The sequence below is a fragment of the Marmota flaviventris genome, chromosome 9 (assembly GCF_047511675.1).
Source record: "Marmota flaviventris isolate mMarFla1 chromosome 9, mMarFla1.hap1, whole genome shotgun sequence".
In the NCBI taxonomy this organism is placed as follows: Eukaryota; Metazoa; Chordata; class Mammalia; order Rodentia; family Sciuridae; genus Marmota; species Marmota flaviventris.
The window spans coordinates 88,764,087-88,777,765 of record NC_092506.1 but is presented as its reverse complement, the minus strand read 5'-3'; the positions used below and the strand labels follow the sequence as shown (position 1 = coordinate 88,777,765).

At 37.1% G+C, this 13,679-nt stretch overlaps 1 protein-coding gene and 1 pseudogene across 1 annotated transcript; one reads left to right on the top strand and one right to left on the bottom strand.

Moving 5' to 3' along the window:
- Positions 1–218: 218 nt before the first annotated feature.
- LOC114089020 (origin recognition complex subunit 2-like) lies at positions 219–3,730 on the bottom strand (annotated as a pseudogene).
- Positions 3,731–5,385: 1,655 nt separating this feature from the next.
- On the top strand, positions 5,386–13,431 carry LOC114088888 (stromelysin-1-like). The gene is made up of 10 exons (XM_027930624.2): positions 5,386–5,487; positions 6,262–6,506; positions 6,600–6,748; positions 6,881–7,006; positions 9,081–9,245; positions 9,404–9,557; positions 10,420–10,553; positions 10,941–11,100; positions 12,156–12,259; positions 13,331–13,431. The coding sequence occupies exons 1-10, from the start codon at positions 5,386–5,388 to the stop codon at positions 13,429–13,431; spliced, it is 1,440 nt and encodes a 479-aa protein (XP_027786425.2).
- The last annotated feature ends 248 nt before the right edge of the window (positions 13,432–13,679 follow it).

The window sequence follows — 13,679 nt, the reverse complement described above, 5'->3', positions numbered from 1 at the left end:
AAGGCACATTTTTCTCAACTCGAGTACCACTGCTTAGTACTAGAGATGGTACCTAGTCAGGCTAATCAAAACTTCTAATTGATGATATCTCTGCCTCATTTTAACTGTTTGCCTTAAAAAGAGCCTAATGTTGGGTATAAGACAGCCCTTTAAACTAGGGAAGGGGCAGCTGGAGTACAACAACACTTCCATGGAAGGTTCAAGAGCAAAGGACAACTTCAAGCCTCTTCATCCTCATTTTCCAAGAGATCAATCCATGGTCCATTGCCATCAGGAATTATGAAACATTCCCAAGTTCCCTTCTTTGTTTTTGTGAGTTTGTGGTACCTAAATTCATTTAACAGGGCCTAGAGTGTCAGATAATTATTTGATGAGAAATGCCTCTCAACACTGCTAGTGAACTTTGAGAAGAAAGTTTTGAAAAGAACGTAGGAAGGACATCTGTTACCCAGCTGATACTTCATTAGTAGCTTGAAAAAAATCCCCCTTGTGTTGTGGTAAGACTTTGTAAGACAGGATTCAGGAACTAAGTGGTAGGGATACAGATTATTTAACCAGAATTCTTACAAGGAGGTTTCTTTAGTATAAGGGCTCTGTGTCGTAGTGCCACACCCAAGCCAGTTATAAAGACTCTGCTTTGCATGATTCCATGTGAGAGAAGCATTGAGGTGATTGGTAGATGCTATGAGGTGTATGTTCCATAAAGGTGGCACTGTCTACTAACATGCTGGCTGTTATCCCCTCTCATCATTTGGCTATACAAATTGTGGACGAGAAGAAAGAGTTTCAAAGAGGAATCTTCTTTAAATTTGTTTATTATCCACTCTAACTGATCTAGTACATACAGTCAAAGATTTCTTCTGTTATATAATTCAGGACTGATCTCACACTGACTCCGGGAAGGAAGACATTGATGACAGCACGAGTAGTAATATCTTGCAGCCTGGTGTTTCAAAACCTTTCTAGTAAATTTCTCCTAGGACCCAAATCATAAAGTACCATGTAGAACTCAAGACAGAACTGCAGCATCCTTTTATGAAATGATTTTTCACGTGTTGATTTAGTTGTTCACATTCAGCAGACAACAAAAGAGAATCTTGCTCAATAAATTGCACAAACTTCTGACAGGTTTTGTCTCTCTTTAGCTTCTTCAATGTTCTATCGAAGGCTAAAATTTCTAAACTGCTATGAGCTTCAAAATATTCTTGAACTAAATCATTTGTTTTATCTCTTTTTTATTCTCTTGAAGATGTTTCTTTGCAAACAGGAGCTGGAACTACTCTGTTGTGAGCTTGAATCTTTTGACTAGACGTGACTGCATTATGTTCCTCAGCAACCCCTTCATCATCCTTGGAGTTGGAAGCAGAATGTTCACTTTGGCTGTCAGAATGAATGTTTGGAAATGTTCATCTTTCCTTAGACTATGGAGAGGTGTTGACAGAGATTCACATTTTGTCATTGTTTTCAGGTGAGCTCTGAAGCAGAGTGCCCCTTGCTATTTTTATCAGAATTAAAGGATCATTCTTCAAACTAGTGACATATTTTCTTGGTGTTTTGGCTAGTTCTAGCTAATCTAGCCATCTTTCAAAATGTTTTCTATTTTGAAGAGAATTAGCTTTATTCCCACCATCTGGAGAAGGGCTATTTTTCAAGGATTAATTCAGGAAGTTTGAGGGTATGGTAAAGGCAAGGGTTCAGCCCTGCTGAGGCCTCCTTCGATGGATCATGGAGTGAAAGGCATCATGGTAGGAACACTTACAAGAGGGAGAGGAGAGCTCACACGCCAAGACAGGAATCCCGAGAGCTTGAGCTATTGTGCTTTTACACATGAAACAAAACAAAACAAAACAACAACAACAAAAACCCCCTAAACTACCCAGGTACAGATATCATCTGTTCCTGATCCCCTTTTTTTATTCCAATTAACTTCCAACTGGAATATTTGAAAGTTTCTGTGGAAAACAGGCATAAAAATCAACAAATATGGCCTGAGTTCAGCTATGAAAAGCTCGTGTGGGGAAAAAAATCTGTAAACAATATGATTTATCCCTCAAATCAGATGAAATATAGTGCCTTATTAAAACTTTTCTCTGGCTAGTGAGATTCAGAATTTGGGGGGAAAAAGATAAAATTTTATAAATTCCCATGATTAACATGATGTAAAAGATAATATGCTGGCATTAAAAATTTAGAAGAAAGTACATAATTAATGGTATTAATAGGTTTTTCTCCTGTGCCATGACTATAAATGATTTATTTTTTCTTTCTACTTTTTAGTATATTCTAAATTTTCTATAATAAGTATATCAAACTTTATTGTATTTTGTAGAAACATGACTTTCCACCAAAAATAGAGTGAACTCTAAACACCTTAGCTGCAGACTAATGATCTTACACCATCAGGGTCCAAACTATCATCCCACAATTTTATTTTTTCATATTTCATTATGATCCTTCTCTTCAATACAAAGTAACTCTGCCATTTTCCACGTGTACATGTGTGTTGCTAGAAGTCGAATTCAGGGCCCTGTGTATGCAAGGTAAGCACTTGACAGCTGGACAACATCTCTAGCCCCACACTCTTTTTTGTCTCTGCATAGCTGTTTATTCTATTCCTGAATTTTCCTCCATGTTTAAACTCTGGATTCGCATTTGCTGCTTTACCTATGGTCTTCTCTTGAAGCAAACACTTTCTGCTTCACTCCAGTACAATCTCTTTCTTTCTTTAAATTTTTTATTTGTTCTTTTTAGTTTCCATATTAAAGAGGAGTCTCCATACTGTTTTTCAGAGTGATTGCACCAATTTTCAGTCCCACCAGCAATGTATGAGTGTACCTTTTCCCTCACATCCTTGCCAACATTTACTGTTACTTGTATTCTTGATAATTGCCATTTTGACTAGAGTGAGATGAAATCTCAGTGTAGGTTTAATTTGTATTTCTCTAATTCTTGATTTCTCTCTTATAGAGCTAATTGTATAGGTACTATCTCTTCTAGATTATAACCTTCTTTCCTTCATTTCCTTGTTTCCTCATTCCTGTTCTCTTTCCCACTTTTGGAAAAAACTAATTTAAAATTAACTTTACCTTGATTTATAACTTTTTCTAAATTTCTCTTTTAAGATTTTCTTTAAGTCTACACTCTTGATCTGGGATATTCCAAAGACTTTCAGATTCAGACATTTGATAAATTAATATATAGCTGAATGATTATATCAGCTGACTGTGGCAAGGATCATGCTTCATCATGTCTAATTAGTCATGAAGAAGCATGGTAAACAGGAAGACAAATGTGAAGATTTATCAGATCGAATGTTCCTTGGACAAACAGAATGCAAGTTTGGATCAGTTTAAATTTGAATCCAAGATTACGGAAGTCAGATTTATAAAACCAGCCATTATCTGTCCCTCATATATATTTAACCATGCAATAAATGATGTTTTATGGAATAGCCATTTTATTCTTTTGTGGAAAATGTCCATTTCTCGTATTCACAGTTTCCTTCTACATTTGAATTATAAATTCACCTACCCTCCCTTCTTTCCTTCTTCCTTTTCCTTGTTCTACTCAGTTGTTCTTTGATTTGATTATTCCTTTTCATTAAAGAATTGACATTTCAAGTTTAATCAACAAAATGCAAGGAGAAGCCTTCATCTAGAAGGAATTTGCATTGCAGTTGTTGTAACCCTTCTGCTTTTGATTTCTTACTACCTTCCCCGGTTGGCTCCATTGTTCCTTCCTGGAATTCATATTTGGTATAGGTTCTGCCACCACCCCCATCCACCTTGTCCACCCATCAGTGTGGACAAATATTTCCTCCTTACTTCAATGCAGACAAGATACAGATTTTTTTCCCAAAGGAATGGAAAACCATAGAACACTAGGGTTTGTTTTTGTTTGAGTTGTATGTTTAGAACACTAGTTTTGAGTTGTTTTTATGTAGAATCTAACCCAAAAATGGATGCTTAAATTTTTATATGGCTTCCTGCCACGTGAGCATCTGGCATCTGTTTGGACACTTCCAGTTTTAGAACTCTTACTACCAATGGGAAATCCAATTGCATCTTTTATACTTAGTGGGTGAAATCTCTCCAACAATTATTAAGAAGCATATAAAAATAAAACAAAATGCAAATGGAGGAAGCAAAACTTTCACTTATTAATTACCTCTTAGGTGCACAAAATTTTAATTCAGCACTTTACCTAGTTCTCATTCCCAGAATGTTCTACATTTTAGGAAACAAATAAACAGGCAGTGATCAGGGAAGAGTCGGGGAAGTGGGTGAGAGCAGGTGATGAGGACTCTAAAATGTTTAAGAAAAAACTTTTCCTGAGAATGTTCAACATCTTCCTTATAAGCATTTATTATATACCAATAATGTGATCAACACTGTAGTTGACAAAAGAAGGGAAAGAAAAGGAGAGAGGAGGGGAGGGGAGAAGAAGAGAAAAGAAGAATTATGAAGAGAGAATTTAGGATGTCTTTTTTTTTTTCCAACTTCAAATCATCTACTAATTTGAATTTAAGGATGAGGAAATGAAATTGAAATAGAATAATAAGGTAGAAGACAAAGATAGAATTCCAGTTCGGTGAGAAATGTCATTCATTTCAATTCTACAAGTTTTTGTGGAACAGCTATTATGGTTCCACCACTCACTAATAAATTGGGTAAATAATTAAAACCAACCCAAAAAGCATTTCCCTCCTTCTTTTTAAAAGACCATCTTTGTTCTTTTTTTCCCATGAACTTTTCCTATTTTTAGGGATTGGCAAATGCAACCAGAAATCAATTGCAGGTATTTCAAATTCAAGACACACACAAAAAAGAATGAATTTTCTTCTAGATATTATGCCCTATATTTTAAAATATAATAGCATATAGTATAGATTACAGCTATGTATATGCATCTTTTCATTTGCTTATATCTTACTATATTTAATTTTAGTATGTTTTTAAAATAAAACTGCTTTTAAAAGTTCTGCACGATTCTGACTTTTTAACGAGTCAGTCCACCTCTCTCAAACACAAACATAATTTGCCAGTGAATTCTAGTCAATTTTTCCATCTTAAAAAAAAAAATGTCCTAGTTTTCTCTTCTGCCACGACAGGAAGCATTTCCTGGAGATTAATCACCATTTTGCCTTGCAAAATTGGGAAGGTTGAGAAAAATTAGTAAAGTAGGTTATATCATCCTAATTTGAATTCGGAATTTTTGGATATGGTCCCGCTGCCATTTGGATGAAAGTAATGATGAGTCAAGCTGCGAGTGATCTAAACAAACACTATCACTCTATAAATGTTGAGCTGCAGAGCGTGGACTTAGCAGGAGGTAGACAGAGAGCAGGGCAAAAAGGCATCTCCGATCCAAGGAAAGCCACTGGAAATGAGGAGTCTCCCAGTTCTGCTGCTGTGTGTGGCAGTTTGCTCAGCCTATCCACTGAATGGAGCTTCAAGAGGCGCAGACACCAGCATGGAGCTTCTTCAGGTAACTAATGGAAATAGCCCTCACATGCATTGGTGGGGGCCAAGCTGGGAAACCACCTCTGCTGCCCACAGAAGGGTTTGACTTACTGCATAAGAAGAGTTCAAGGATGGAGATTTATAAAGTACTAGAATGAAGAGGTCCCAATATCACATCATTTGGGATACTCTTTTTTTTTTATGTTGGAAGAAAGAAAGCCTAGAAATATTGGGTATTTTTCAGGATCACATAGCAGCACAGGAGTAGCAGCTGGAGGAACATGAATAGCAAGGGAAGAGTTTATGAACCATGTCTTGCTTGGAACTTCTTTGTGGGTACTTTAATCTAATGTAATTTTACCTAAATATTTATAGTGCTGATATGCTTGCACAAGGAAATTTGTCCAACATTTTTCTTAAGGCAGATCTTTATGAAAAGCATAAAGTGGAAAATTGAATAAATTTCCTTGAAACCTGAAAATATTTATGCTCAAAGAGTTTTATTTGTTATATTTTTAAAAAATTCTCATTTAAGGGCACTGGAAATTTATCTCAGTTTTCTATTTCACCTGCATGTTTTGGTAACAAACTAAGCTCCAGAGATGTTTGGTTACAAATGTGAAGCAAGGGTGAGGAGAAGTCTCTAACTGAAGAATTAAATGCACTTTGACATTTATTATTTCAGCAAACTAGAGAAGTATTTCAAATAGATTAAGAAAAGTGGGGAACTCTAAAATTTTACTATGAATAGCTAGTTCTAAAAATCTTTTTTTAAAAAAAACTATGCTTATTCCACTAGCAATACCTAGAAAAATATTACAACCTTGCAAATGATGGGAAACAATTTGTTAGAAGAAAGGACAGTAGTCCTGTTGTTAAAAAAATCCAAGAAATGCAGAAGTTCCTTGGACTGGAAGTGACAGGAAAGCTGGACTCTAACACATTGGAAGTGATCAACAAGCCCAGATGTGGAGTCCCTGACGTTGGTCACTTCAGTACATTTCCTGGCATGCCAAAGTGGGGGAAAAACCACCTTACTTACAGGTAATGGGTCCAAAGAGGTCCTCACATGTTATTGAAATTTAATTGGCTGTATCATAGGAGAAAATATTACTTTCTTCACATTTTCTCATCCAGAATCGTGAATTACACACTGGATTTGCCAAGAGATGATGTTGATTCTGCCATTGAGAAAGCTCTGAAAGTCTGGGAGGAGGTGACTCCACTCACATTCTCCAGGATGCATGAAGGAGAGGCTGACATAATGATCTCATTTGCAGTTAGAGGTAAAAAATCATGAAAATAAAAAAAATCAAATGAAATGCAAGTATTTATCAGATGCTATTTCATTGATGGCTCAGGAGAGATCATAATTGCCTATCTTTTTAAAAGGAAAAAAAATTTTTTTTTCCTTTTAGAACATGGAGACTTTATCCCTTTTGATGGACCTGGACAAGTTTTGGCTCATGCCTATGCACCTGGGCCAGGGATTAATGGAGATGCTCACTTCGATGACGATGAGCAATGGACAAAGGATACAGCAGGTTAGTGTTACATGTTATAGAGTGTTAATTTCTCTTTATATTTAGAATTATCAAGAAAATGTCTGTTCTGTATTTCCCATTGGGTTAGGGATCAACAGAATATATATATATTATGTAATATATATTTTTTTGTCTCAAGGATTGAACCCATTGGTACTTAACCACTGAGCCACATTTTCATTTTTTATTTTGAGAGGGGATCTTACTAAATTACTTAGGCCCTCGCTAAGTTGCTGAGGCTGGCTTTGAACTTACAATCCTCCTGCCTCGGCCTGCCAAACTGCTGAGATTACAGGCATGTGCCACTCTGCCTGGTCAGGGAAAAAAAATGTATATATATATATATATATATTAGATGGACAGCATGCCTTAGTTTATTTTTATGTGGTGCTAAGGATCAAACCCAGTGCCTCACAAATGCTAGGTAAGCACTTTGCCACTGAATTACAACCCCAGCCCCCAGAATATAGTTTTGTTTTATTATTATTTAACAAATTTTTGTATGTTTAAAAGTTTACTCCCTGACAGGTGTGGTGGCACACACCTGTAATCTCAGTAGCTCAGAGGACCAAGGCAGAAGGATTGCAAGTTCAAAGCCAGCCTCAGCAACAATAAGGCACTAAGCAACTCAGTGAAGACCCTATTTCTAAATAAAATATAAAATAGGGCTGGGGATGTGGCTCAGTGGTTGAGTGCCCCTGAGTTCAATCCCTAATACCCATCCCCCCAAAAGTTTATTCCCTCTCCTAGTAAGCTCAATATAGGAAATATCATTGTTATTTTTTAAAAATGACTGTGGATTGTCTGTGCTCTAAGGAGGACTATTATTAACAGCAGATATACAAGAGATGGTATAGTGCATTGCATCTACACTAAAAGGTGCCCTGGATATTGTTTATGCAATTTCTCCCACCAACTGTGCTTTTCAGACATAAATCAAAACTAAATTCCAGAAACTTAGGTTCTTTTTGTTCTTTATGGCTCAGTCAACATTTTACTACTTCTAGGTTAAGAAGACTATTGGGGGATTTGTGAAAGAAAGGACCAACCCCAATACAATACTCAAACTATTTAGGTGGAAGAAATTTTCTCAGTTCATAACGGTATAGTTTGGGGAATGTCTTCCAAAGTTTTCCAAAAAATGACTGAAACAAATAATTCTACTTCTGAGATTTAATTTGCATTTATAATGAAAATACAGAATATCTGGAGAAAATACATATATGAGTTTAGTGCTATATGAAATTCTTGTTTTGATTCAATTTACATCTTCTTACAAAGTAAGGTTCCTACAGTCTTAAACGAGAACTTTCCCAGGGTTGCAAATTGCCCAAGCAATACTTTAAAAAGTAAAGTATACTTACTTGTTTGTCAATCATAATTACTGAAAGCTTTCCAATTTCCAATTGCGGGTTTTTAAATATATAATATGAAGAAAAAAATCTGAATGCAGCCCACATTTGTATATCCAAAATCTTTTTTATAACAAACACTAGACATGATTGGTCATGTTATACTTTAAACCAATTTTGCAAATCCTATGACATCTATCATAATTCATCTTTTTGGACTCAGTATGTGTGTAATGATGATGAGGCTAAAAATTATGCAGGCAATATTCCAATAGAAAGCCACAGGAGTATGATTGTTCAAGGAGTCCAGAACAGAATACAGGGTGATCTGTTTAACTGAGACTGTGACTGGAAAATGTTAATACACTGAAACAGTGTTTCTCTTTTCATTGGCAAACAAGAGAAATATTTGTTGATATGCTAAACAAGTCCCTTCATATCTGCATAGGAGTAAAAAGGCTCTTGAGGCTGGGGAGGGACAGAGAGGAAATTGTGCCTGGGTACTTTCTCTTGATTAATTTCAAGTATGAGTCTTGAAATACACTTGGCTTTCCATTAAATGTGTAATCAGTTAATTGCACAATTAATCAATGAACAAGGCAGGAAAACGAAAAGAGCCCTGTGTGCCTGTGTGGTTCTGAGAAATAAATAAATTGCACAGCTACCTATATAATGTACATGTATTTAGGGAATAAGTAACTATTTTTATATTTCTGAAGTAGGGACCAATTTATTCCTGGTTGCTGCTCATGAACTTGGCCACTCCCTGGGTCTCTTTCATTCGGCCAACCCTGAAGCCTTGATGTATCCAGTCTACAAATCCTTCACAGACCTGGCCCGCTTCCGCCTTTCTCAAGATGATGTGGATGGCATTCAGTCCCTCTATGGTAAGTGATGCTGGTCAAAATAGGTATCGTAGCTTTGCAACCAACGATGCCATGTGAGTATTGGAGATTTAGCTCACAGCACCTTGAGGATGTTTGCAAAGCATCTAAATCCACATCACCTTTCCCGTCATGTTTGCCTTCTTTATTCTTTCCTTCAGGACCTGCCGCTGACCCCCCTCGGAACCCCCTGGTGCCCACAAAGTCTAGCTCACCAGAGTCTGGGCTAGGCTCACCACCAGCCATGTGCGATCCTGCTTTGTCCTTTGACGCAGTCAGCACCCTCAGGGGAGAAATCCTATTCTTTAAAGACAGGTCAGGCCAGAAAATCATATTTTCCTCTCTGTCCTTTTGATGTAAAATGCTTAGGAAAGAAAACAAACAGAAACTTGATAGAGATATTTAAACATTAAAAATTTAAGATAAAAAACATTTCCCCTGAGCTTCAAATCATTCAGATCTGGTGCTCTCCTTTCCACATTTTCCTAAATTGTCAAGTTCACATATGAAAACTCAGGATGATTTGGTTCTTGATCTTGAATTGTTTTTCCTGGACATTCTAAGTCATATTTACTTTTCAAAGGATACAAGTAGATCTTTAGATTCAGAATTTTATCTGTGCTTCCTTTCAAAATGACACTAGGATAAGTATTACATTTAATTTGCTTACAGTTTGATATATACACACATGCTACACATTCAAACTGCCCAAATGAAAGTTACATTTTTGCTTCCCCAGATGACTCTACAGTCAATACTTCTTGTGTTTCCTCCCAGAATTATTCTAGGCATATACAAGAATATATTTAAGCAACACACACACACACACACACACACACAATCTTTTTGAAAAGTGTGGACGGTAACATGGTGTATACACCATTTTGCATGCCCTACAGGCAGTTAAAGCTTACGCTGGGCCGCTTAGTTTTCATGGTAGGATAACTTTCCTTTCACAGAAGACATTACTCTGGAAATCTGTGACAGGAGACACTTTGCAGTGTTCTGAAGAAAAAGTAAAGCTACTTTTCCAATGATGATATACCTGATTTCCATCTGGAATCTAACCTAGAAGATGAAGGAATGGGAGACAGTGGGAAAAGTGGGACAGGGAGGAAATTGTGCTAAAGATGAAAGACTGTTTTACAGTTTACACTTCTCTTAACATGAATTTCAGGCATTTTTGGCGCAAATCTCTCAGGGCCCTGGAACCTGAGTTTCATCTGATCTCTTCGTTTTGGCCATCCCTTCCTTCAAGTGTGGATGCTGCATATGAAGTTACTAGCAAGGATACTGTTTTCATTTTTAAAGGTAATTATTATATAAACACTGAAATAAACCTGAAACAAACTCTCTGACAATCAAACTTAATAGGACATTAATTTTCTCTACTGTGTCAAATTTTGGCTGTTAAAGTTGCTAAAGGTTATGAGGAAATAGCTAAGATCAATCTTATTCTATTATATCTGGGGGTTAAAAAAATGAACACAGGAAGATAAACTACCCAGGGTTGTAAATTCATTCATTTAATTTTTGTTCATTCCTTTAATATGCATATTTTTGTTAAATGTCCGCTATGGAGCTGGAGACTAAATCTAAAACTTAAGCTTCATCTTTAAGGTGCTCAAATGTATTTCTAATACTAAAAGGATTTTAACTGTTATAAAGTCAATATGACTCTGAATTTTTAACAAATAGGAAACCAGTTCTGGGCCATCAGAGGACAAGCAGTAGAAGCTGGCTACCCACGAAGCATCTACACACTGGGTTTCCCCCCAACAGTAAGGAAAATTGATGCAGCCATTTCTGATAAAGAAAAGAAGAAAACTTACTTCTTTGTAGAGGGTGAATACTGGAGGTAAGATGCAATAGGAAAGACTTTGCCTAGAGCCCAATTAGGGAGATCACCCCTCCACTCTACCCTTGGATCTGCTTCCCTCTCACTAGAGGGTGGGGGCTCCTGACACTGTGGGCCAGCACCTGCACAGACACACGGCAGTGCCTCATAGCAGACATTGCTTCAGCTCTCCTGAGTGGTGTTCCATCAACTCAGCTGGCACTTCTACTTCTACGCTGCTCCCCACTTGCCTGGAGTCCCTCATTTTTTCTCTTCCTACTTGATCCTTCCCATTCTTTGAGTCCTGGTTCAAATCCTATTGCCCCCATGAAGCCTCCCCTCCTGAACTTCAAATCTTCAAGACCAGCTGATCTTTGTCTCATGGCGTGTTTGTCTTATCTTACTAACATTACATATGCTTTTCAAGGACTCCTTTAAATTGACCCATTTATTATCTCTGCCTGTTTGAGGAGCAACAAGAAACATCAGTCCTGTTTTATGAATACAACTCAGGATTTGAAGACAGGCTAGTGTCTAGGCCATCTGCCCAGACTCTGAGATATCAGGGCAGACCATACAATGCCCAGCCCATGAGCCCAAAACATATTTTCATGCTCTGCTTCTTGTCCCAAATCCTTTTCTTAGGAGGCAGCAACAGAACTCCTCTTGTGTGGGGTGAGGAGGGATGGCAGGTATATACAGACCAATTATGGTCGGGAACTTGAGATTGTATTTCAGATAAATGATTAAATTCACTCTGTGTGTATCTGTGTGTACATTTATCTATTTACAATTTCATGCCTGTAAATAGACAATTAAGGAGATTTCCTTACAGTCCATTACAAAAATTATAAGCAGCATCTTCTATAGTAGGGTGTTGTACCTGCTCCTGATGGAGCTTTGGCCTTAAGAACTAAGTTGGTAGTGCTATTAAGGTCATATATTTCTATAGTGATAAATATGCTTGATGTTTATTTGCAGTACTTGGGAAATTTACTAGAATTCCATATGATTTATGAATTTGGTTAACACAGTCTGTTCGCAATCCTGAGCTGGTCTTCTTTTACTTGGTACAGATTTGATGAGAAGAGCCAATCAATGGAGCCAGGCTTTCCCAGGCAGGTGGCTGAAGACTTTCCAGGGGTGGACTCGAAGGTTGACGCTGTTTTTGAAGCATTTGGTAAGAGGATTCTTACTCTGTTGACTGTAGGGGCCTTTAAACATTCCATGGCATCATTGGGAAGAGGAGAATTGAATAAATTTTAATACCAGGATTTTTTAAAAGTCTGTTCCCTCCTCCTTCCCCCAAATTTCAATTCACCTACCTCTGTATCAACTGTATTACTACCTCACATGAGTTGTTTTGCATCGTAAAGATAATTAACACAAACCTCTATTTTATACATGCTTTATATAAAAACCAAATTTCTCAGGTGTTACTTTATCACATTACCATGTGTTAGTGCAAATATCCCATCAAAAGATGTGATCAGGTTTAATACTGCCTGGCTGACCTTCTCCCTCGTCTCATCCAGTTTTTATTACTAATTCCCAGGGATATTTCTCTGTCTTGCCTAAATTTGTGATTGACCACATTGCAAATACTTTTCTTCTCATGTACTCAAGGTTTTAATAATAATAATAATTTAAAAAGCATTTTTTTCTCACTCATGGATAAGTGAATGGAGGTTGATGATCTTTACTGAAAGATAACCTGGGTACCATGTTTTCAGAACACTGAAGTGTAGCCTTTGTTTTGAAAGGGAGAAAGGGAGGAGGAGGAATGTTAGGAAGAAAGAAAGAAATAGAGAGAGAGGTGGGGGGAAGGGAAGGAGTAAGGAAGGAAAGAAGCAAGCAAGCAAGCAAGCAAGAGATCATAGTTTTCAAGCAAGCAGAGAGTGTTTTCGTTTATTTGTTTTTTCTGATTAGAAGCAGAACAACCTAAAAATATAGAACTTGGCTATGATACAGACACCTTCCTTCCTTGTTGAGTAAGCCTGGACAAACATCTGTATCTGTCCAAACCTCTACTTGCTCAACTGTAAGATGGAGTTAGGTGTGTTTACCTTATAGGGCTGTTGTATAAATAAATGAAAACCAATCTCATAAAATGCTTAGTATTTTTCCTGGCACAGAGTAAAACTGTATAAAGGCTTAATATTTTCAGTTATCTATTTTTCTGAGTTTTCTCTGTTGCCCAATTTCTTTTTTTGAAAAAAAATATCACTGTTTCTCTTGTCTGTATTTGCAGGGTTTTTCTATTTCTTCAATGGATCTTCACAGTTGGAGTTTGATCCAAATGCAAAGAAAGTGACACACATCTTGAAGAGTAACAGCTGGCTTAATTGTTAGGAGAGAGAAGGAGAAGGCACAATATGGGCATTTTAATTGGAGCTAACAATTCTTCGTCTGCGTTTGTGAATTGAAGTGGTTTGTTTTCTCCTGCAAGTATTAGGACAGAACTCAAGTGTGAGCTCTGTTTCTTGTCAGTCATCTTCACCTTACAGGGCATTCAAAAGGACTGCTGCTTAGCTTGCACTTTGGCACATGGACTGATCTTTCACAAGAGAAAGGGAAGTGTTCATGGGCAACAGACAAGT

What these genes read in the sequence shown, in the direction of transcription:
- LOC114088888 (XM_027930624.2), top strand. Translation starts at nt 5,386, where the DNA reads ATGAGGAGTCTCCCAGTTCTGCTGCTGTGTGTGGCAGTTTGCTCAGCC. An exon ending in GATCTCATTTGCAGTTAGAG is followed by an intron (nt 6,749 to 6,880) that starts GTAAAAAATCAT and finishes TTTTCCTTTTAG; the next exon opens with AACATGGAGACTTTATCCCT. An exon ending in TGGCATTCAGTCCCTCTATG is followed by an intron (nt 9,246 to 9,403) that starts GTAAGTGATGCT and finishes TCTTTCCTTCAG; the next exon opens with GACCTGCCGCTGACCCCCCT.